General features: G+C 38.5%; 1 protein-coding gene across 9 annotated transcripts in view; it reads right to left on the bottom strand.

Annotated features, from left to right (window-relative positions):
* Positions 1-26,019, bottom strand: part of MMS22L (MMS22 like, DNA repair protein) — a 118,814-nt gene that overhangs the window by 76,159 nt on the left and 16,636 nt on the right. For 8 of the 9 annotated variants that reach the window (XM_036317406.1, XM_036317410.1, XM_036317407.1 and 5 more), the window contains 6 exons: positions 25,374-25,487; positions 17,055-17,228; positions 11,144-11,206; positions 8,492-8,611; positions 4,964-5,190; positions 206-709 (listed from right to left, as the gene is read on the bottom strand). In XM_036317406.1, coding sequence (XP_036173299.1) covers positions 206-709; positions 4,964-5,190; positions 8,492-8,611; positions 11,144-11,206; positions 17,055-17,228; positions 25,374-25,487 — 1,202 coding nt within the window. The remainder of the gene's footprint in view (positions 1-205; positions 710-4,963; positions 5,191-8,491; positions 8,612-11,143; positions 11,207-17,054; positions 17,229-25,373; positions 25,488-26,019) is intronic. The other variant, XM_036317409.1, reaches the window with a different exon arrangement.

The raw sequence follows: 26,019 nt of genomic DNA, 5'->3' as shown, positions 1-26,019 counted from the left end.
GTGTTTGCACATAAGCTTTCTCTTAAAGAACTACTGTTGAAAGAAGTTTGGAAACTACTGATTTATGCCAATGTACTAATAAAACCAGATCCTCTCTCTACATTTGGACTTCGTGATTAGGTCAAAAGAAAAACTTTCATATAGAATCAACACAGGTGACAATATTAAACAAATTAATAAATAAGCACATTACTAGAAAACATACCTGATTCTTGCCAGAACAGCTTGTAGAAAGTAAAGTACCGTCCTAAGTTCAGGTTCTTGACAAGCTGGCAGAAGCATACTAAATCCATCATTAAGCAGTTTTTCATGGGAGGGATGCAAACACTGGCTTGTCTCAAACACTTCCTGAACACCATCAATATAGATGGAAAGAAGTGTCCAGAGAGTCTGTCTTTGTCCCATTTCGTCATTCTTAGATACCAAGAACTCCCTTGCTTTTGCCTGGAAAGCATCTGAAAATTTTTCAGCCAAAACACCAATGTCCACATTTTTCTGGGTATACATTAAGAGGAAGGCGGCCTGACCCTTCCAAATGAGAGGTGAGGTTTTCAAGGTAGGCTTGAGGAAATTCAGGAGGTCTAAAACACGAATTGCAACATCTTCTACCTCTGCAACAGCTGCTAACAGTAGAAAAAGGTTGAAAAAGTTCTGCAGACCAACTACAGTCAGTTCTTCCATTCTTTTTTGATGGAATTTAGAATATATTCTGTAAAACATAAAAATTGGTTTTATTAAACCTTTTTATTCACAAAAATCCATCTTTTAAAATAACATTTCACTCAATAGTCATGAGTCTCATTAGCATAAATTTTTGGCTATTTCATTACAATGCTGCTAAGTCACTTTGTTTACCTAGAAAACTAATGAACACAATACCCCGACCTGCAAATTTTTAAATGATGTAGCAGATCATCTATAAGTGAATCAAAGAGTTTGGGGGTGTTTCCAAAGTAGAGTAGAAATATTCTTTACATATAGTACATGACTTCTCTTAGTCCCCCATCACCCTTCCTTTAAAATTTTTATTGACAACTAAGAAAAAATATATCTTTTAAGTACAATTTGATGTGCTTTACAAAAATCTTTAATAGGGCAATTTTATATAACTAGAGGCCCAGTGCACAAAATTTGTGCATGGGGAGGGGGTCCTCTCAGCCCAGACTGCACCCTCTCCAATCCGGGACCCCTCGGGGGATGTCTGACTGGATCAGGCCTAAAGCATCAGTAGGATATCCCTCTCACAATCCTGGACCGCTGGCTCCTAATCGCTCACCTGCCTGCCTACCTGGTCACCCCTAACAGCACCCCCCCCAACGGCCAGCCTGATTGCCCCTCACTGCCCCCCCCTGCTGGCCTGGTCACCCCCAATTGCCCCCCTGCAGGCCTGGTCGCCCCTCATGGCCCCCCCCCACTAGCCTGGACACCCCATGCAGCCTACTGTTCAGTCGTTTGGTCGCCCCTCACTACCCCCTCTGCCAGCCTGCTTGACCCATGAAGCCTGTTCAGTCGTTTGGTCATCCCTCACTAACCCCCCCTGTCGGCCTGGTCATAGGCAGCCATCTTGTGAGGGCATGAGGCTTGTCCCTCTCCTGGGCCACAGCCTGGCTGGTCCCCATTCCTCTCTCCCCAGAGTTTTTGTTTTGTTTTGTTGTTTTGTTTTTGTTTTTGTTTTTGTTTTTACCACAGAAAAACAGTTTATTAGAAAACCCAGAGAAGGAGATTTTAAAATAGGGTCTTTGTTTCAATTAAGAAATAATGGTTAATACGTAATATCTAGTTGTACTTAAACGCAATAAAAAATTAGCTCAAAATAATGCTTAAGAGATTATATTGAAATGGTTCAGATGTGGGTATTGGATTCATCTAGCCCAGCTGTGGGCAAACTACGGCCCGTGGGCCGGATCCGGCCCGTTTGAAATGAATAAAACTATTGAAAAAAAAGACCGTACCCTTTTATGTAATGATGTTTACTTTGAATTTATATTAGTTCACACAAACACTCCATCCATGCTTTTGTTCCGGCCCTCCGGTCCAGTTTAAGAACCCATTGTGGCCCTCGAGTCAAAAAGTTTGCCCACCCCTGAGATTCTAGCCTTATCTCTAACAGGAAACGTGAAGTGCCCAGAAACAATTAGAAAAATATGTTAATAAAAAATGAAAACCCCACCTAGCTGGTGTGGTTCAGTAGTTGAGTGTCAGCCTATGCACTATGTGGTTCATGGGTCGACACTCAACCCCTGAGCCACATCAGCCAGGCTATGTTACATATTTTTGCTGGGGTCCAACCCCAGTAGGTCCAGGGGTCCCCAAAGGTGTGGACGGAGTCGGCGAAGAAGGAATGACACGGAGACAGTGTTCAGTTGATCAGTAGCCTAGCCAGGATCTCTAGCCAGGATCTCCAGCCAAGTTCTGTTCAGGATGTCCAGCGAAGTTCTGGTTAGGATCCAGCCAGGTTCTGTGTCCATGTTCTCTTGCTAGGTTCTCCAGCGAGGTTCTCCAGGTAGGTTCTGTAGCCATGTTCTCTTACTAGGTTCTTCAGCCAGGTTCGGTTGCCAGGTTCTGTAGCCGGGTTTCTTAAGCCAGGTTCCGTCTAGGTTCTCCAACCAAGTTCTGTAGCCAGGTTCTGTCCAGGATCTTTTGCCATGTTCTCTCGCTAGGTTCTGTCTCTAGGTTCTGTGGCCAGTTTCTGTCCAGGATCTTTTGCCATGTTCTCTCCAGCGAAGTTCTTCTGTCTCTAGGTTCTGTGTAGGTTCTGTGTCTAGGTTCTGTGTCTCTCCCCAGTGTTGAGTGTCTAAGCCATTACAGTGTGACGACCATTTGCATATTAGCTCTTTATTATATAGGATACCTTAAGATAATACAAAGTGCTAGAACAATTATTTTAACCTACTGACAAAGAGAAATTGTTCCTGATAAAATGTCTAAGACTAGCCATTTAAAAATCTCTTGTCAATACTACTTAATATAATTTTAACAGCTGCTAGGCTTTTCTTTCAACAATTAAGGGATTAGAAATGAAAATCATTTATGTTGAATCCTACTTACAAACTGTTAAGTTTTATAGCTCCTATAATTAGTAAAGATAGAAATGATTATGTTCAAGAGTGGTTAAATGTTTATCTTATATAACAAAAGTGTAGCATGCAAGTTATACCCTCGACTGGGAGTTGTCCGAGAGTTTGACCAGGAGGCAGGGCCAGCCAGGGGAAAGGAAGGATTACCCAGCTGCAGCCAGCAGCCGCTAGGGACCCTACCAGTGCACGAATTTCATGCACTGGACTTCTAGTTTGTAAATAATAGAAATGATAAAATTCCTGAAAGTAAAGATCTGTTTAATTAACTTTAAAATTTACATCACACCAACTATAGTGCTTGGTATACAATATCCTATTCCTATATAATGAAATGGTAATATGCATATTGACCAAACAGCGGAATGACCGGAATGCCCATGGCTCCTCACCCTGGCTGGTCCTCTCACCCCAATCGAGGGCAGGGCCGGTCAGCAAACCATCCATGGCCCCTCGCCCCAGCCGGCCTGCCCCCAATGGACCCCCTTCGGGCAGGCCAGCTGGACCCTACCAGTGCATGAATCATGCACTGGTGCACTGGGCCTCTAGTTTCATAAAAAAAAAAAGTTGTTATTGAATGGATTCCAATGATTCCTTTTAGCAATAACGTTATGAGAATTATCTATCTATATAAAACCCTAGTATGCAAATTGACCGAACAGTGGAATGACCGGTTGTTATGATGTGCACTGACCACCTGGGGGCAGATGCTCAACGCAGGAGCTGCCCCCAGCCCGCAGGCCCCGACCAGCGGCGGCGGTGGGGGGCGGGGCTGGCGAGCAGGTGGTGCCAGGCCATCCAAGGCAGGTGCGAGTGGGGTCCCCCCAATCACCCTGCCGGTTGCCCCACAGATCGGCCCTGATCACCGGCTAGGCCTACTAGGGACCCTACCCGTGCACAAATTTTGTGCACCAGGCCTCTAGTGTATTCTATAAAATGAATTAAGGTTCAAAAACAAACTAACAAACACAACAAAGGGAAAAATTATTGTTGGAGCCATATAATTACTACTGGTTTAACAAGGAAGCTACCATTAAAAAAGTATAACCTAAATTAAAAATCCAAACTATATCACTATAACCTTGCAAGAATCATTCATTGTGAAAATCAAGTAGGAATTTCATTTAGTGATTTTTGAGAAGTCCATACCTTGAAGCATTCTGTTGTGAGAACTCCTACCCTATAAGGTGAGAAAGTGGTAGATGGAAGTGTGTGCACAAAGAGGGCCCAAAAAAGGGCGAAGAGGCAAAGGAAATAGAACACAGGAAGACAAAAATCATACCCATGTAACAAGCAAAACTCTAAAAAAAGAGTATATGAAATATGACCCGAAGTTTATTTTACCACAGCAGAAAGTAAAAATGGGCACACTCCCCGAAAGAAAACATTAGTTATTTGGTTCTACTATGCTCTGGTTAGTTTTCATTCAAGAATGCAGGGCTTTGGGACACAAAAGAACACAGAATTTTGAGACTGAATCTATTACTTGCAATGTACGATTTGGAGATGGTTTTTATTTCTGTATGCAATGTGTTTTTAATAAAATAAGCAATAATTTATATAATAACATTATAATTAATTCTGGTAAGAAAAAACAAAAACAACAGTTCTCTAATATCCTTGCATTTAGTATATGAAATTTCAATTTTTAGGACTGATGAGATAAGAAAGTAAAATCCTCCACGAGTTATAGATATTATTATCTTGTTCCTTACTATAAAACATTGGCAGGCTCAAAGAGCTCTGTATTTTGCTGTCCTACATTAAGAAATACATTTTAAGTGTGTGAACTATAAAGACCTCCAAGCAAAAGTTAACTTAAAAAATACAAACAGTAACACTTCTCCAAAGATATAAGTGAATATGATAAAGAAAAATCTGGTACACACCTTCCTTTGACTTGTTTCCAAGGATGAGGACTATTGTTCTTCATGGCTTTCTTAACAACTTTTGCCAAAATGCAAAGGAAGATGGTGTAACTACTTCTGGATTTACAAAGGTCGTAATCTTGTTTATCACAACAGCAGGTCTTCACCATTTCTAGCATAGACAAGGGTGACTTAATAATATTTGTAAGGCCTTTCAAAGGAAGCCAAGAAATACTGAAAGAACTATTCTAAAAGCCAAAAAAGAAAACAAATATTAAGTCTCTGAGTAAATCAAAATGGAAAGCTGCAAATCCCAATTAGCTCAGTAAACGTCTGACTCATCTTAATCACAAAAATTACACAGCCATTACCACATATTCCCCCAAAATAAAAATTCCATGAAAGCACAGAATATGAAGGGATATTCAAATTCCTGGATTATCCCCCAAAATGTCTTTAACAGTTGGTTTGTTCAAGTGAGGATTCAAACAGGATCCATACATTGCATTTGGTTGATGTAAAACTTTTATTGTGTAAGTTTCCCAATCTTTGGTCATACAATTTATTTTTATATACAATCATTTACAGTGTAGAATTTCCTATATTCTAAACTTAGCCACTTGTATCTCCCTAGTGTCATTTAATGTATTTTTTTTTATCCCCTATCTATTCTGTGAATCCGTGGCTGTATCTAGAAGACTGATTAGATCACATAGAAATTTTTAAGAATCTTTCACTGGTAATAGTGGGTACTTCCTATTGCAGTTAGTAAAAAGGTACATAAGCTCTGACTTTCTTGTTGATGCTAAGACTGAGCATACTGTGAGCCTGATCTGTCCATTATAGTGATCCCCACCAGCCCTTTAATTAACAGTTTCAGCAGCCATTGATGGCCAATGCCCAGATGCTCTATTTCATCAGATGGACAAAATAGTGATTTATTAATTCTATCACTCTTTCTGAATTAGCTCATCAGGAATTTGGTTACTTTAAAATATAGTTTAGCTCTGGCTGGTTTGGCTCAGTGGATACAGTGTCGGCCTGCGGAATGAAGGGTCCGGTCCTGGGGTTCAATTCCACTCAAGGGCATGGTTCAATCCCCAGTGGGGGGTGTGCAGGAGGCAGCCGATCAATGATTCTCTCTCATTATTGATGTTTCTATCTCTCTATCCTTCTCCCTTCCTCTATGAAATCAAAAAAAATATATTTAAAAATATGTGTGTGTGTGTGTGTGTGTGTGTGTACACACACACTAGTAGCCCAGTGCACGAAATTCATGCACAGGGGTGAGGGGGGAAGGGGTGGGGCCAGACCCCTCAGCCCGACCTGCACCCTCCGTCATGTTCAGGGACCCCGGCCGCTCCAGGCTTAGGCATAGGCCTACAGGCTTGGGGCTGCCTGGCTCCCAAGGCCCCATTTTATCAAGAGAACAATGTTGGCATTAGTTACAGCCCTCACCGAACCCAGTACGGTGCATCTGTGCATACAGCTGCCTCGTTCATGTGCCTTCTTCGCCCTACTGAATTACTAACATCTTGAGGACATAGCTCTGTCTTATCCTGCTTCACCTTCAGTGCCTGGCCTGGTGCCAGGGACCTGAGAGGGTTTGCTGAGTGAGTGAATAATGAGTGAGTGAATGAGTGAATGAATGAGCGAGTAAGTGAAAGAGCAAGCAGCTACGGGGCAGGAACTTCTGCCGCAGAAGTTCCTGACCCGCTCCCAGCTGCCTGATGCCCACACTGGGAAGTTCCTGTCCCGCTCCCAGCGGCCTGGCGCCCCTCTCCCAGCTGCATAATTCCCACCCCTCTCCCGGCTGCTTTGTTCCTGCTCCCAGTGGCCCGGCGCCCCTCTCCCAACTGCTTAGTCCCCGCCCTGCTCCCAGCGACCCAAGCCCCCAGCCACTCCTTCAGCAGAGGCCAGGGCAGGAGGGAAGCTTGGCTCCCTCCATCGCCGGGGCAACCAAGCCTCCTGCTTGCTCCAGCTCTGTGACTGCCGGCCATCAACTTAGTTGGGTTAATTTGCATACAGTAACTGATTGGCTGGTGGGGCATGGCTTGGGGCATAGCGAAGGTATGGTCAACTTGCATGTTTGTCTTTTATTAGATAGGATATATATATGTATTGGACTTTCCTTTATTTACAGTTTTCAGAATGAGGGTTTTTTTTCCTTCTCCAGAATGTTTTAAAGCATCATAAACTTAAGGGTTTAAACATATTTGATGTTTTAATCCATAGCAGTCATATTTCTTTCTTACGCCCAAATTTACCCAGCGTTGGGCAATGAGAGCACCTTCAAGCTGGCTCCTGTGTGCTTTTGACATGACTCCAGTTTACTTTGATACCTTTCCCTTTCAGTTTTGACAAAATACTAACCTAGACTCACCTTTTACAAATTCTGCCTCAGAACTAGATTCAATCATTCATCATGCTTCAGAGAAAGGTATTTTTTTTCTCGTTTTTATTAAGCTCCATTATGTACAACCCAAAGTTTTAATTTACTTCTAAATATTCCATTTCCATTTTCTGTCTTGAGTGAGGGGTTCACTATTTATTTAAACAGAAAACCAAACATTCCAAATCTTCTCTCCACACATTACAGGTAACTAAATCCTCTAAGTCTATCTTTCAAATTTTTATCTTCAAAATTTATCCTCTCCTTTCTAAATCAATTATCTGCATTTTAGGTCTCTTACTGCATTATTTGTGTACACTACTACACTGGACTACTAACTTATCTGCACCCAATTTATTCACACCATTTTTCAGAAAAACTCTCAAACACATTCTTAGTATGCCACATTCTTGCTCTCTATCTCCCAAATAAATCACAATTCAACTGGATGTTATCTTCATACTCTAGCCCCTGATTACCGTCTCTCTAATGTCCTTATTTCCTGTCTCTCTCCATAGTCATCTCAGACCCAGCACTCAGAACTCTTAAACCTGGTATAAACAGGTATTTTTTTTCATGTCTCTATACATTTGTTCATATTTTCTTTTTGCCTGGATGCACTTTTACTTCCGTATTTGGAAAATGCCACTCATTCCCTAGGCCAAGTTTAAAATTATGACTTCATAAAGTCTTCCACAAGTCCATACGCTGGATCAGATATTCCCTTTTCTGGAGTTCCACGGTATTATCAATTTTGTCCACAATATAGCTGTCCAAATAGCGTATAGGTTACTCAAATGTCAAGATTGCATCTTAGTCAGGACAGCGTTAATTGTTCAATGTGTTGCAAGCAATCCAGTCATTAAAAAATACTTATAAATAAGGATTTAAAAAAAAACATCTTTCTGGTATAATTTCAGCTACTTTGCTTACTGTCACTCTTAAGAGAAGAGACACCAAATGCTCTGTTCCCTTAGGACAATGCTCTAAATAATGTTTGTGAAAGATAAAGTTATTCTTGAGCTATTCTAATCTACTTTGAAAAATAAACGTTTTAAGAAAAATCTATAACTATTCACAATTAAGCCATAAAAATATTCCTCAAATAACATGAAAAAATTCTTCAAATTCCTGGTACAAATTCATAGTTTACTCACCAGGTTCTTACTATAATATTCCCATAGAATGGTGACAATTGTAATGTTTGGCTCCCAGAAATCACAAAGTGTCAAACAACAGTGCAGATACATTCGTAATTGCTCTTCTAGTATACCATCCTAAAAAATAAACTTAAATTGTGAAGAAGTAAATGGACTATAGCAACATATTATCATTACATGATATTGCATTAAGTAACCTGCTTTTAAAAAGAATATGAATACATATCACCGAATCATACCTACTTTTATCTTCAGACCAGAAAGTCTAAGTCAGCAAGGTATATGCCTAAAAATGCTTTAGAGACTATTAATATATTCAGCTTAATGAAAATTATATAACTCAATTTGACTTTTAACTCAATTACTGAAAAACTAGAGGTCCGATGAACGAAAATTTGCGTAAGAGTAGGCCTTCCTTCCCCTGGCTGCAGGCACCAGCTTTGCTCCAGCACCTGGGACCTGTGCTTCCCTCTGGCGGCCAGCAGGCAGCCGGGACCTGGGCAGCTTCTCTCTGGCCCCAGCTCCAGCCGGAAGGATGGCCAGAAGGACGTCTGATCTAATTAGCATATTACCCTTTTATTATTATAGATTACAATAGCTCTTTCATGATTGAATGGTGTAGGAAACTCAGAGATTGGAAAAGAAACCCAAACCAGAAAGAGGTAACAAAAATGATTTAATAATTAAGATGTATACAAATCCTAAGATCATACTTAAGTACTAGGTCAAATTCTTTTTTAAAAATGTTTTTATTGATTTTTAGAGAGAGAGGAAGGGAGAGGGAGAGAAACATTGATGAGAGAGAAACATCGATCGACTGCCTCCTGCATGCCCCCTACTGGGGATCAAACCTGCAGCCTGGGCATGTACCCTGACAGGGAATCAAATCCCTTACCACTTGGTTTATGGGTTGATGCTCAACCATTGAGCCACATCAGTCAGGCTAGGTCAAATTCTTTATAAGAATATAAGAATTGCTCTTTAAAAAAATTTTTTTAAAATTGATTTCAGAGAGGAAGCGAGAGGGAGAGAGAAACATAAATGATGAGAGAGAATCTTTGATCGGCTGCCTCCTCCACACCCCTACTGGGGATTGAGCCTGCAACCCCAGCATGTGCCCTGACCTGGAATGGAACCGTGACCTGGTTCATAGGTCAATGCTCAATCACTGAGCCACCTTGACCAGGCCAAGAATTGCTCGTTTAAAAACCAGAGGATTGGCAGAGTACATATGTTTTAACTTTTAGGAAGTGCAGCAGGAGAAAGAACTTTTCTTTGGAAAAGAAATGATGATAAATTCTCCTGCTGTCCCTGAAGAGTATAGGTATATCGATCTTTATCCATATGAACCTATACAGCCTTTTAAGGAATGCTGTCAGAGCTGAAAGTAAGCTTATGAGGTTCCTAAGCTATTATAAGGCATTAAGATCAGATTAACAGCTTTTGTAAATAGCAATGACCATTTTCAGTGATTCCCTATATTCTTGAAGTAAAAAATACACACAAAAAACTTTGAGTTACTAAGTCAGTATATTCTTAAAAACAACAACGAATAAAGCCAATTAAAATGACATAGAAAAAATAAATATAAACAAGAACTTTTACAATAATTGGGATAATAGCTCTTTTGTTTCTGATACAACTGCAGTATGTAAAGGTCTTTGGATTTCTAAACTAGAAATCTTAGCTCATACTTAGAAAATTTATAACTAAATGCACTTAACATGTTTCACCTAAAAATATTAAGAGTTAAGAGATAACAGGGAAAAGAAAATGTCAAGCTATTAAAATGATTCTCAAAGATATGGCTATAAAATAAATGTGTGTGCATATGTCTGTGTGTTGTGTGAGTGCTATGTATATAGCAATCTTTTACTACCACATTTCCTTTTTATTCTTCTTCAAGTTTAAACAATCTTTATTTTTCACAGAAAAGTATTTCCCAAATTTAAAAAATTATTTACTAAAAATTTTCCTTAAACTCTTACATAAATTATGTGACAAAACTGTATAGAACTACAATACAATATGTTTAAAGATGTGATGAACAGCACATTTAAAACTATTTTAAAAGGAGGTCAAATCTAACCTGTGGGCCATGAAGCACTACATTAACAGCTCTGCAGAAAGAAAAATGATAAGGTATGAAATGAAGGCTCAAAAACTAGGACCTTATCAGCTAGAGTATGATTCAGGCCTGTAAGACAAATTGCTCAGCAAGGCAAGTCCCCTTCCTGCTGTGATGAGAACAGAGCTGAATTTCCAATGTCACTGACTATCTCCCTCATCATGTCTCCTAGACTTGGTATTATACAGTCGAGGAACGGCTTAGAGTTCTGAAGCATCTACTACTTTTTTTTTAATACATTTTGTCAAAGTCACCAACCAGGATAATTATCTTTGTCCTTTAACTGGCAACTCAGTGAAAAAGCTAAAAAACCTTCAAAGGATAGTCACTAATAGGAACTATTATATGTTGACATTTCATTGATAAAGATTTATGATTTCTATCACAGGTTATTAGTAAATAAACTAAGTATGTTATTTAAATCATAAATAAGTTAAGATTGCTTGGTTCTTACAAATAAATTCTGTAACAGAAAAATTTGGCAAAGCCCACAAATTGTCTCACTTTAAGTGAGTGCATACCTGAACATTGATGGACCTTTTCAGCAGTTCTTCTACAAAATTCCAATTTGATTCCATTTGTCTCTAGGAAGGGAGAAAATATTATTGTATCAAAATTACTGCTCATAATTATAAATTAAAATTATGATATAGCAAGTTAAGCGTGAAGTACAAACATTCTATCCAACATAAGACCTCACTACAACTTCCTGAATGTCTAAAATTACTTGGGCACAGTTGGTTGAGACTCAGTAGAAAAATTTACAACTATCCCAATCCAATATAGTCCTTGTAAGTCATTTCATTTATAAAATTATACATGTTTTAACAAATACTTAATTTTTGCTGTCAGATGTAATCTAACAGACAAAAAAAAAAAAAAGCTTTTATTTATTTAATTGTTTTTGGAGTTTTTATTCCCTGATTGTTGTTCCTTCCTTCTGGTACTTTACTCACCAGGGACTTTTTCCTTCATTTTCTGCATAACAACCTCAAAACAGTCTACTCCAGTAAACAAGTAACTAAAAAATTTACACATAAAATAAAGAAAAAATTTACATAGTACTATCTCTTATTTAGGAGATGGTCATTTACTAGAAACATCAACTATCTAAAAAACTCCCCAAAGTAAGGAAGAAAGCCAAAAAGAAGTTTCACAGAGCCAAAATATTTCACAATGGCTAGAACCGGAAAGAGACAAAATGTTTCCAAAAGAAAAGCCTGCAGACCTCTCACAGGATACTAAGTCCACTGACACTCAGTGTGTACACTGCAACACTGATGCCAGGAGACTAGCATGTCTTGATTCCAGGGGGAGAGGAAAACAGAAACTCCACATTTGGTATTTCCTTGATCTCTGCATTATGTACCCTTGGCTAATTTTAATTTCAATCCTTTCTCTGTAACAAACTATAGCTGTGAGTATAATAGCATTCAGTAAGTTCTGTAAGTCCAAGTAAATGATGTAGTTTTGGGAATTCCTGAGCTTGCAGTTGGTGTCAGGAACGAGATCAGGCTTGAGGACTGTCCCCTAAAGCTTAGTAGTTGACCCTAAAAGTTTCTCAAAAAGGAGACCCTTTTGTTCTTTCAATACTACACATATATGTTGTTAGAGTCTTTACATTATTACTTTCTCAGAAAAATCTTACCGATTTCAAAGATAACACAATTAAATCTCAGAAAGATCATATATGTACGAGTCAAATCCAAGTTGGTCTGGCCCCGGAGCCAGTGTTCCTTCCATTATACCAAGTTATCAGCAACTGATTTTCTTTTCCTAACAAGCCTTCCCTCAGCTCTGAGCAATTTACTTTTCTATCATTCTGTACTAAGAAAACAGTACCACTAGTCCCAAATAGGCAAGAACATGATAGGGTTGATGTTTTTGCTTCATAATTTGAGTGTGAATGAGTATATTTCAATTATTCTGTTCTATCAAGGCATTTGAATCACATGAATTATAAAGGAGTGTAATTGTTGACCAAAGAATTTCAACTCTACGGATCAATATTGTGGTTATGCTAAAAAAATAAGCCATAACTCAGAGGAAAGAATGGTGACTGTATCATGCCAAAATCGAATCTGAGTAAGAGAATGTCTCAAAATACTGGTATTTCTTTCAACAGTGACAGCATTTTTTTTTTTTCTTTCTGTATACTAACTCCACTGAGGAAAAAACAAAAGTAGGGAGTCATGGATTTGGGACTGTGTTTTACATTTCTTAGCCCACTATCAAAGTAAACACCGGGAGAAACCAAGATGGCGGCATAGGTAAACACATGAAATTGCTGCCTCGCACAACCACTTCAAAAATACAATTAAAAGACAAAACGGACATCATCCAGAACCACAGGAATACTGGCTGAGTGGGAATTCTACAACTAGAAGGAAAGAGAAAAGCACACTGAGACTCAGAGGAGGTGCAGAAGTAAAGTGCAGAGGTACGGAGGTGCGCGAGGAAAGGGCTGGAAACTGATGACGCGGTTGTCTTTTTCAATCGGGAGGGAGACACAAGCTCCCGACTGCCCTGACTCCAGTTCCGGGCGAGTCTCTGGGGACCCAGACTCATAGAGAGAGAAAGTGGACTGTGTGGCATCAGGTGGAACTCGAGGGTGGCTTTCTCCCAGAGATGCTTACAGCGATTACGGGGACACTGAGACCTGGGACCTTTTAGGGTAGGACTGAGGATCAGCCATAGATGTTTGCTCCGTCCTGTTGATTCCTTGAGACCCCGCCCCACCCAACCTGTGGGCAGAGGCTTTTGCATATGAATGGCCTGGCCCTTTGCAATCTGAAAATTACCTAACAAACTGCAGCTGGGTCAGAGAGACCCAGAACATCCAAAAGAAGGCCCAAGGCCTCACAGCAGCTTGCATTGCTTCACAGCTGGGCCTCATCTGGGCACCTCCAAATCCAAAACAATGAGGAGGAATCTGCAGATCTCTCTGTAGCTCCTGCTGGGTAGCCTCAGGCAGAGGCTAAATTAGCACCTCCTTAGAGATCCAAGTGCCAATGTACCCAGTGACCAGAGTGGGACCATGCAGATTAAAACTCCTCAGATCCAAAAGGGACACACTCAGGGGCCGACTCAGTGAGCACCAAAGCCCCACTGAAGTAAGTCTTGCCCCATAAGAGTGTCTCCAGCACAGAAGTTCTCCCACCATAGACACAGCTGATTCTCACAGCCAATTGGTCTGGAGGTCAATTCCTCACACTGATATCAACTACAATCAAGGCTTAACTACAACAAGACCGTGCACACAGCCCACAAAGGGGTGCACTAAGAGTGTCCACCTTGGGGAGGCTGAGCCACTGGCCCCTATAGGACACCTAGCACAGAAAGCCACTCTATCAACACAGGGAAGCATAAAAAATGCGGAGACAAAGAAACAGCTCACAAATGACAGAAATGGGGGAAAGCAAACTATTAAATATAGAGTTCAAAACCACGGTTATAAGGTTTTTAAGGAATTTTCTAGAAACCGCTGATAAATTTAGTAAGACCCTCAATAAGTCTAATGAGACCCTCGAGTATATGAAAAAGGACCAACTAGAAATTCAGCATACACTGACTGAAATAAAGAATATTATACAGAGATCCAACACCTGACTAGAGGATTGCAAGAATCAAGTCAAAGATTTGAAGTAAGAAGAGAAAACACCCAACCGGAAAAGCAAAATGAAAAAAGAATCCAAAAATACGAAGACAATGTAAGGAGCCTCTGGGACAACTTCAAGCGTACCAACATCCGAATTATGGGAATGCCAGAAGAAGAGAGAGAGCAAGATATTGAAAACCTATTTGAAGAAATAATGACAGAAAACTTCCCCTACCTGGTGAAAGAAATAGACTTACAAGTCCAGGAAGCACAGAGAACCCCAAACAAGAAGAATCCAAAGAGTACCACACCAAGACACCTCATAATTAAAATGCCAAGAGCAAAAGACAAAGAGAGAATCTTAAAAGCAGCAAGAGAAAAACAGTTAGTTACCTACAAGGGAGTACCCATACAATTGTCAGCTGATTTCTCAACAGAAACTATGCAGGCCAGAAGGGAGTGGCAAGAAATATTCAAAGTGATGAATGCCAAGAACCTACAACCAAGATTACTTTACCCAGCAAAGCTATCATTCAGAATTAAAGGTCAGGTAAAGAGCTTCACAGATAAGGAAAAGCTAAAGGAGTTCATCACCACCAAACCAGTATTATATGAAATGCTGAAAGGCATCCTTTAAGAAGAGGAAGAAGAAGAAAAAGGTAAAGATACAAATTATGAACAACAAATACATATATATCAACAAGTGAAGCTAAAAATCAAGTGAATAAAAAATCTGATGAACAGAATAAACTGGTGAATATAATAGAATCAGGGACATAGAAAGGGAGTGGACTGACAATTCTCAGGGGGAAAGGGGTGTGGGGGTGTGGGAAGAGACTAGACAAAAATCGTACACCTATGGATGAGGACAGTGGGGGTTGGGGGGTAAGGGCAGAGGGTAGGGTGGGAACCGGGTGGAGGGGAGCTATGGGGGGAAAAAAGAGGAACAACTGTAATAATCTGAACAATAAAGATTTAAAACAACAACAATAACAACAAAAACAAAAACAAACAAACATAAAAAAAACCTAAACACCAACCTGAGCTTCGGCAGAGATGATATGTCCATGAACCAGAAATCTAAAAGAGCCCCCACCCTCCTCTTCCAGTGAACTAGGAAACCTGGTATAACTCTCACTTTAAAGTTACATTTCACACCTTTTATCTGCTCATCATTTAAGATGTTTCAGAGACAAGCATCAGCTGGACTGACCGACTATACTAAGTTATGGGCAAGGGATAGCTCTGTCAAACTGAAGCTTACAATGCTCAAAGGTAATTTTTCTCTGTAAATTATATTTCCGTTTAAAACAGATGATAGAATTGTAAAAGGATAGCATACTCTCATCTAGTTTGAAAGAAAAGTATGAAACAGAAATACAAGAAAACTGAAAGCCTCTAGTACGAGAAGTGAGATACCAAATTTCCGTATAGGCCTATATTAAGCACTTGGCAAGTTTTGTGATTTAAATCCACATAACGGAAGTCCATCTACAGTAACTTTTAAAAAAAATTAAGTATACCGAAACCTATTTAAAATGTAAAGGATTTCACATTCATCTTCAGGGCACAGCAGTCCACATTTAAAAATGAAAGCAACTCTATGTTTAACACAAGACCAGAGGTATTTCTTTGCTGCAGAACATATGACTAACCATTATTACTTCAAATCATCCTCTCACACTAGATAACTCTTTAGTGCAGAGATGGGGAACCACTTTTCTGCCAATAGTCATTTAGATATTTATAACATCATTCTCGGACCATACAAAATTATCAACTTAAAAATTAGCCTGCTATATTTGGTCAAACATTTAATTAACTTACCCCTAATGCCTTGGCAGGGCCACACCAAATGATTTTGCAGTCCATATTGAAATGAAAAAGCTAAGTAAAGAGCTTAGGATTATACGTAAATTTTTGAGTTCTTTAATGTTGTTCTAATATTCTAATAATTAAAAGATGTGAAACATTATTACTCCACAAAAATATAAAGTGATACTATAGTAATGGTAATTGTTAACATATATTGAGTATTTACTGTGTATCAACATGGTAAAGACTCAGGTACAGAAACAAAGGACATACAATCCTTCTCTGAGAAGTTCATTCTATTGACCTTGTTCAATTTATGGTAGAATTCTTAAATGCATTGATACCAAGCTGTGTTGAACTTCTCAGAGCACTTTCTGACTCTATCTTGAGATCGCCTTAACAAGCTGTTTACTAGGGGGATCAACTATAGAACTTCTTGAGGCCCTTTCCATTTCTCTTACACAATGTCAACACTAATTGCCCCTCAGGTTCCATGAAGATTTCTCAGCTGACTCTGTTCGATATTCCAAAAAGAAGAAAATCTGTCAAGTCCAACAAGAAACATGTCAGGACCTCCAGATTTGAGGTCCAGAAATCTGAATTTAAAAAACCTCACAGGTAGGTCTGGAGAAATATGCTTTCCTTCTGGTAATCTTAAAGATTTTAGAAATAGAGGGAATCTTTCAAAAATCTATTCCCATGATCTCTGGATGAGGAAACAAAGGCCCAGAAAGTTTTAAATAATTTACTGAAGGTCACATAACCACTTGGTAGCAGAACCAGAACTCGATCCCAACTCTTCTACAAATTGCTTTCTTAAACAATAAAAACATAAAGATTATGCTTTTTCAAGATGTTTACAGAAAGGTCTACAGTTTCTAGATTCAGAAACTGAATTTATCTCTACAGGCTAATGACCTGGTTTTGCTGTTGTTTCTGTTCACTTACTTTCTAATTTGTCTACCAAAAATATGTATTAAGTGATCATACAAGAAAATTAAAAAAAAAAAAAATCTTACCATTTCATCTGGTGCTCCATGGCGATCAAATTGGTAAAGTGATGCTACATGAGTAATAATCCACCAACTAAAACCCAGTGGGTCCCTGGACTGGATAGCAGGCACAGGTTTTCTTTGCTCACTTGACGTTTCAAAAAGTGTTTTAAGTAGTTTATTCAACCAGTTCCAAAACGGCTATAGAAACAGAGGTAATATGACTCAGTTAAAATATTGATCCAATAACCTTTGACTTGGGTGTGTCCCTCCATTTTTATAATCAACTATACGTGCAAAAGAGAATATAAAATATATAACACTCAAAGAATAATAAAAAAAATACCCATGTTAAGAATCAGAACATAAATAGTATTTTTCTTTTCCCATCCTGGGTAACCACTATCCTGACTTTTATAATAAATCATTTCCCTGTTTTTGTAAGTTTTGCCACATCTACACTAATAAAAAGAGAAAGACGCTAATTGACCATACCTTCACTGCGCCCAAGCCATGCCCACCAGCCAATCAGAGCAACTATATGCAAATTAACCCAACCAAGATGGTGGCCGGCAGCCATGGAGCTGGAGCAAGCAGGAGGCTTGGTTGCTCCGGCGATGGAGGAAGCCAAGCTCCCCGCCTGCTGTGGCATCCACAAAAGGCAACAAAGTTTCAATTATAGAAGCTAAATAAATACCAGATACCTGCTTCCAGCCAGCCTCCACTGGGAGCTTGGGTGGTTGGGGGCTGTGGCCAGCCTGCAAACAGCCATCAGCCCCTCACCAAGGCTGGCCACACCCTCATGGGGTAAGGGTCCCTGCTGGGGGGCTTGGCCAGCCTGCAAACAGCCATCAGCCACTCACCCAGGCACCCCAATGGGACCCCCACCCTGATCCGGGACACCTTTCAGGGCAAACCAGCCGGCCGCCCCCCATGCACCAGGACTCTATCGAGGGGTCCTCAAACTTTTTAAACAGGGGGCCAGTTCACTGTCCCTCAGACCGTTGGAAGGCCGGACAATAGTTTAAAAAAAAACTATGAACAAATTCCTATGCACACTGAACATATCTTATTTTGAATTAAAAAAACAAAACAGGAACAAATACAATATTTGTATTTCCATGTGGCCCGCGGGCCGTAGTTTGAGGACCCCTGCTCTATCCTATATAATAAAAGGATAACATGCAAATTGACCCTAACAGCAGAGAGACTGGGAATCACTGGTCACTATGACACACTGACCACCAGGGAGCAGATGCTCAATGCAGGAGCTGCCCCTTGGTGGTCAGTGTGCTCCCACAGGGGGAGCTCTGCTCAGCCACAAGCCAGGCTGACAGCTGCCAGTACATTGGTGGTGGTGGAAGCCTCTCCAGCCTCCTCAGCAGCGCTAAGGATGTCCGACTGCAGCTTAGGCCTGCTCCCCACTGGCAAGTGGACATCCCCCTAGGGAGCGGGCCTAAGCCAGCAGGTGGTCATCCCCCGAGGGGTCCCAGACTGTGAGAAGGCACAGGCCTGGCTGAGAGACCCTCCCGAGTGCACAAAAATTTGTGCACCAGGCCTCTAGTCTATAATTATAAAAGTGTTATATGCTAATTAGACTGGATGTCCTTCTGGGCGTCATTCCGGATGTCCTCCCAGATGAAGCTGGGGCTAGAGCAAAGCCCGGGTCCTGGGTGCTGGAGGAACTCTGGTGCCGGCGAAAAGCTGGTGCCAGCAGTAGGGGGAAAGGCCTACTCTTGCACGAATTTTCATGCATTGGGCCTCTAGTAGGTATATAAGCCCAAATCACGTTATTTTTGGCATTCCCTGTTTTGTGTGTTTTTAATGCATGTTTTTATTATTTTTAAATGGAATTCTTTGGAGTGACATTGGTTAATAAAGTTATCTAGATTTCAGGTGTGCAATTCTATAATACATCATCTGTATATTATATTGTGTGTTTACCACCCCAAATCAAGTCTCCTTCCATCATTTATCCCCCCTTTACTCTCTTCTACCTCTGGTAATCACCATTCTGTTGTCTGTGTTGAGTTTGTTGTTTTTTTGCTTAATCCCCTCACCTTTGTTTCCTTCCAACAGCTGTCAATCTATTCTCTGTACCTGAGTCTGTTTCTATTTAGTTTGTTAGTTTATTTTGTTCATTAGATTCTACATGTAGGTCAAATCGTATGGTATTTGTCTTTCTCTGACTGGCTTATTTCATTTGGCATAATACTCTCCAGGTCCATCATGCTGTATCAAAGGGTAAGACTTCCTTCTTTTTAATAGTTGAATAGTATTCCATTGTATAAATATGCCACAGCTTTTTTATCCACTCATCTATTCATGGGCACTTGGGCTGTTTCCAAATCTTGGCTATTGTAAATAACGCTGCAATAAACACAGAAGTGCATATATTCTTTCAAATTAGTGTTTCAGGTTTCTTTGGATATATTCCCTGAAGTGGAACAGCTGGGTCTAAAGGCAGTTCCATTTTTAATTTTCTGAGGTAACTCCACACTGCTTCCCACCAATCTGCATTACCACCAACAGTGCACAAGGGTTCCCTTTTCTCCACATTCTCACCAACACTTGTTGTTTGTTGATTTATTGATTATAGCCATTATGATAGGTGTCAGGTGATATTTCATGTGGTTTTATTTTGCATTTCTCTGATAATTAGTGATATTGAACATCTTTTCATATGTCTACTGGCCATCTGTTATGTCCTCTTTGGAGAAGTGTCTATTAAGTGGTCTGTTTCTATTCTTTGGTAACTTGCTTCTTTTCCTCAACATGTTTCTGAGCTACAGCCAAGTTAATGGGGGCAACCAGAGTTCAACAGAATTTTCCAATATATGACTATATGATAAAACAATGTGCCTAATTTACCATTGAACATTTGATGCATTTTAGTAAGGTTTTTTTCTAGGTATTTGTCCACTTCAAATATTCACAATAGGCATAAGGTTGTTGACAATATCTCAACTTTTTTGAGTCTTTTTTTTTGCATTTGTTTTAATTTTACAGAAAATTTTTGCAGCATTTTGTATGTGATGCTTAAAGGTGGCAACATATATACATATACACATATTCATGGCAGCTGAAATATAATGTGTACAGGCCCAAAACTCTATCATATTGCACAGGTGTCCCCTACCTACTCATGGCACTTTTGGGAATATGAGTACACATACCAGTAAAATATATGTAGGTCTGTTTCCCTAAAAGAAGAGTAAATTATTTCAGTTATTCCTTCATTTTCTTTTTCTAACTTTTTAAACACACACTTCCTTACATAATCATGTGGCAGAAAACAACATGGGCTGTGGCATCAAATAAATCTACATTTGACTCTCACCTTTATATATTCTGACTGTTATTTGAACAGTTTACTTAACCTCACACCCATTCTGCTTTCTGGCACATAAGCAATATCACTCAAGGAATAATTAGCTTTCCTTCTCTTCTGGGAAATTGAATTGAAGTCTAATTGAAATCTACTGGATAATGAGGGTTGGGTTTTTAGGAAAACACTCATACAGATACATCCAGTATTAGCTACCTGTTTAGAATATTTCCTGGGACACAGTATGTCCTTGATTAAATTAGTTCATTTTCATTGTTAGAGTTCCCACATAATTTGGGATATGTGAATTTCCCAAAATTCCTAAGCCTCTCCCAGGCTTCTCCAATTGCTTCTTATCCTGAGTCCCTGAAAAGCAGCACCCTATTGCCTTCACAAAACAGCAACCCAGACATTTGAAATAACTTAATAACCCTGAACTGCCTCACCCCTTTGGATAATTTGCTTAGAGCATTAATCCATTAAACACTAGTCTGGTTGCAGAAAATGTCCCTTTATTAGTGAGAAAACGTCAAATCCCATTCAGTATTTCCCTGCCCTCATTCCAGGGATAGGATAGGGACAGGAGGTAGGGAGAATTAAATAGTTCTTTTTGCAAGAATGTTAGTGTACACACAAATATACAAACATGATTTTTTTAAAAATAAACTGATATACTGTATAAATTAGTATTGTCACACTGTGAATGTCTTAAATCCTTGTATATGATAGAAAAAAGGAAAAAAAATATCTGTTTTCAGCAGTCTGGAGCACTCCTAAGAATGGGCCTATATGAGCCTTAGCTTACTGTTAGCATTCTGTGATACCATGAATTCCCAGGCAGGCAAAACAGACACTTTCCTATTCCTTCTGAAGCTTTCAAATGATTTTTCTGTTTTTCTTTCTTGGCTAATCCACATCCATATTGGTCCCTAAAGCCACTGCATGTCAGATAGTCAGTGCAAAGAGTCATTTTTAACTTGCTTCTTTGTTGGTTTAGGACATTTTTGTTTCCTTTTGGTTTGGTCACTTTTTCTTAGTCCAGAGCTTTTTATTAAGAAAGTATCTCATCGTTGTCCATATGATTCCCAGAGTAAAAGGTGGGACCTATGTTGCTTCTAAGATGAGGCTTGTTCTGTTGTCATATTAATTCATTCAGTTCTAGAGAATAAAAGTCTGGGACCAGGGTGTCAGCTTGCTCAGATGAAGGCTCTTTTCTGGATCACAGACTCTGGCTCTGTCCTCCTAAGGAGGAAGGTTTCCTGAGTTTTTTTTTACATGTCCCACAGTTGTCATGTTTTTAAATGTCATTTCTGTGAAGTCTAGTGCAGGTCAAATTATTTTGAAATTGTAAGTTATTGTGTCTTTTTTGCCTGGAAGTTTCGCAGATTTCCTAGAGGACTTGAAGACATTTTATCTCTGAAGTCAGAGTTTTAGCAGGCTATATGTCTTAGCATGGATTATTTGGAGTTAATCTTTCCAGTTATATAGTAGGTTTTCTCAATATGTGGATTTAGTTCTTTATTTCTGAGATGTTTTCTTAGATTCACTCATTGTTTTGAATGTCAGTTATGTCCCATTGCTTTTTCTTCTTCAGGGACTCCATTTAAACAGATGGTTATTCTTTACCTATCTTCCACTTCAAATATTTTCTCTCTAACCCTTTATATTCCTTTATCTCGTTTTTACTCCTCTGGCTGCCTTTCTTACATGCCCCTTATTAAATTTTCAGTTGAGTCTATTCTCCTTGGGGATCTTATAATTTAGTCAATTCGAAATGATTTTTATTTCCATTTCTCTCCTGCATTTAATTTACTCCATTCATTCCTGGCTTTTGGTCTATTTATTTCAACAACGGAATATCTCATTCAAGGTGTTTTTTTGGTTTTTTTTTACAGACCCAAATGCTTGTCTATTTAAATCAGTATGAAGTGTTCTCTTACAATTTTCTTCTGCTTTATAGTTATTTCTGGGAGAAAGGGTATCATGGGCTAAAGTATGTCAATTCTATTTTCTTGTAGTAACTTTAGAAAGACCTGTTTCGTTTCCTTCCGTTCGTTTTGTAGATTTGGACTATTTTAACACATTGTGTACCGCATAGAAATCTCTACGACATATGCCAGGGATCGCACGTTTTTGGGCAAACTGCACGTTATTTAAATCATCATAATGCACTTTAGGTGTTGTTTTTCAATAATTATAACATTTTTATTTACAAAAACAATTAAACAATTAAAGTTCCTAGTACTTTTTAAACGTATGCTACTGCGTAAAACATTTTCCTCTATGAAGAGGGACCAAACAAAATTTACAGAAGTATCTAGATTCGCTCCTTTTTCCATGGGCGTGAAAAACGAGAACACTCGTGAGCGGTCCCTAACAGATGGAGCGTGAAACACGAGAAAACTCCTGAGCGGTATGAAATGTGTTAAGATTCCTAGTTCAGTGGAGCACTCTTTTGTCAATGTACCAAAATTACATTCTTTATTGGGTTTCCAGTTTATTTTTTTTTTTAGTTTTGGGTTTTTGTTTGTTTTTGTTTCTCTTCCGTTTTACAAGACCCTACATTTTCTGCTTTACTTCCTGTCACTGTCACCACTCAATCAGCAAGGGGGAGCCATATCCTTTTTTCACTTGTATTCTCCAGAAGCTCTAACTTCAAAGACTGCCTCCTCATGTAATGCACACACTCTTATGTTCCTATCCTATAACCAGTTCTCTGATCTATAAGGAAACTTTTTCAGTATTTTCACACTGACAATGGTTTTAGACCAACTTTTACGACTACTGTCAGCTCCCTTCTTCTCTCCTCTGAGCAATTTTTCTGACTACCCTTGGCTTTTACTTGTAATGGACAGCTTTGAATATCCCTATTTTGTAGTTACGCTATCAATATGTTTTTTTTGTGTAGTTTTACTTGTTCTTGCTGTTCTATGTTTTGGAGGAGGTTAGGTTAGAAGCTTCGAGTTTAAGCATCCACCCCTTCTCCATGGCTATTAGACATTATCACTGGTTTAGAAGTCACTGGCTTGAAATTTTTAGTACCAATTAGGCATCATGAACTCACTGGCTTGCAATAATAAATACATAACTTTAAACTGCAATACACCACAGCTAAAGACAGACAATTTTCATTACAAATTTAGTTGAGTTTTTAGTTCATTCTTTTGGGAACCCATAATTAAGAATAGTGGTATATTAGTAGGGTACTGATTTGGGTAAACTCTTGAGATTTATTGTCTTGTACCTTCAGTGTTCAAATGACCTGAGTTCCCGACTATATTTAGTATCTGGCCTCAGTACTTTTTACTTTCTACAAGCTCACTGAGACACTAAAATGCTTCATATAGGATACCCAGCATGTGGTGGATTATATATATTTTTTAACAGGAAGATAAAACTGTCTTACTATCAGGAATATAAAGTTCTACTTTGACTTTCAAGTTAAATGGACTTGAAATCTGAGAATAATATAACTTAATTTTAGTACTATTTTAAAAAGAAAATGGCTTCAGACATTATTTTAAGACAAACAAGTATGGTTACTACATAAAATGAAGAGCATGCAAATCATTTAGGTTATATATGTTACTACGCAAATTTCTACAATTAAGATTTTAAATTATGTCTACTTTTCTGTTTAAAATCTAGAAAATTTCTAATAACAAGTATAAACATGCTTATACTATGTGTGGTTCACATTTTCAAGTCTGAAATTTATAAAATAAGAACAATTCTAAAAAATTCTTAATAAAGATAAGCTTTGCAAAAAATTAGAAAGTTGATTTTTACCATGTCATTGAAATAAAACACCTTGGCAAATAATGAAAGGGGAAAAATGTTGCTGAGACTTTCTAATATTTAAGTCTTGTAGAAAGCTGAACTGTACTGACAATTCAAAATACCATGAAAAAAATGTTCTTACTCAATAGTAAGTAAAAATACAAATTTATACTTAGTAAACTTACTTTATTTTACTTATATTCAGTAAATTTACTGCTAAAACAACTCAGAATACAGTACATGGACCCTGGCTGGTGTGGCTCAATGGCTGGTGTGGCTCAGTTGGTTGGAGTGTAATCCCATACACCAAAAGATTGCGGGTTTGATTCCTGGTCAGGGCACATATACACAGGTTGCGGGTTCGATCCTCAGTTTGGGCACGTACAGAAGGCAACCAAATGACATTATCTCTCACATCAATGTTTCTCTCTCTTCTCTCTCTCCCTTCCCTTCTCTCCAAAATCAATAAGCATAACCATAGGTGAGGATTAAAAAAGCAATAAATAAATAAATAAATAGATAGATAGATAGATAGATAGATAAATAAATAAAGTACTTGTAAATCTGCAAAAATAGTCATTATTAAAATTAGATAGCAGTAACCAAACCCCAAATTGTGAAAAGTTGGGAAAATTAAAAAAACCCATAAAATATTAAAAGTATACATATAACATAAACCATTTTAAGTATCATTTCACAATGAACTGTTTATACTTACTTCTGCCTATGGATATTTCTCTTTTTCTCCTAATCGATAATACTTGAAATTAAATAAAGCCCCATTATGAAGACTTTGCTCAAAATGAGGTGAAAGAAAATGTCCTATCTTCCTCTTTGTGCTTTTCTTCATCCCTCCATGAAATAATACTGGAAAATTGATTAACAGAAACCTGTTTTATTTCTTCCCAAATCTAAATCTGCCACATTTCCTAACTGAAATGTTTCCTGAGTTACTGAAGACAATAAGTATTTTAGCCTAACAGATTCTTGATAAAACAACAATCCCCCAAAAAACCCTTAAGAAAATAAGACAGTCATATTTTACACTTCTCTTAGATGTTTCATATTACCAATTTAGGGTTAAAAATGTAGTAGGTATTTAGTACTCAGTTAATGCTCTGTTTGGTGGTGGTGGCTGTCTTATAAAGGAGGAATGTTGTAAGATTTTTTGGCCAAAACCACTGCATAAATTTAACATAATTAGTAACAATAACTAATACATCAATTTTACAACTTACTTCTGAGAGAGACCATTTACTTCTTTGGTCTAGAAGATGAATGAGTAGAACCCATAATTCTTTAATGCATGGGCATGGGCAATGGTCACTCGTTAATGCTTCAAAAGCCCTAACCTGTAGAAAATAACCAAAATGAGTTAGAGCAGAATTTTACATGCCACACATTTTTCTAAATATTTTAAAAGAATGATTTAGATGTCTTAAAATTTATGCTTAACTACAAAAAATTCTTTATAAAAAATGTGCCATTTCATTAACTTTTAAAAATTCCCATTGTAAAACCAAAAGTACAGAATTTTATTTTCAACTTAAAAAACCCTCTGCTTTAATTATCTAGTCTAATGTTCAGCAAACATTCTGTATATAAGAAGCTAGGTAACAAATATTTGAGGTTTTATTCATGATATAGTCTGCATATTTACTCAATTCTGCCATTGTTGTGCATCAGCCACTGACAATTCATAAAAAAAAGGATGAGGCTGTGTTCCAGGAAAGTTTTGTTTACAAAAACAGGGCGTGTGTTAGATTTGACCTCAGCTTCATGTTTTCCTAACTTTGATCTAATCCATCAGGCACAATAAAAAGACATGTAGTAAAAACATTAGAAAATAACTTCTGATTCACTGTTGAGACTAAAAATAGTGAC

This window comes from Myotis myotis, unplaced genomic scaffold (genome assembly GCF_014108235.1).
Source record: "Myotis myotis isolate mMyoMyo1 unplaced genomic scaffold, mMyoMyo1.p scaffold_m19_p_7, whole genome shotgun sequence".
Lineage (NCBI taxonomy): Eukaryota > Metazoa > Chordata > Mammalia > Chiroptera > Vespertilionidae > Myotis > Myotis myotis.
This window is presented reverse-complemented; position numbering and strand designations above follow the sequence as displayed.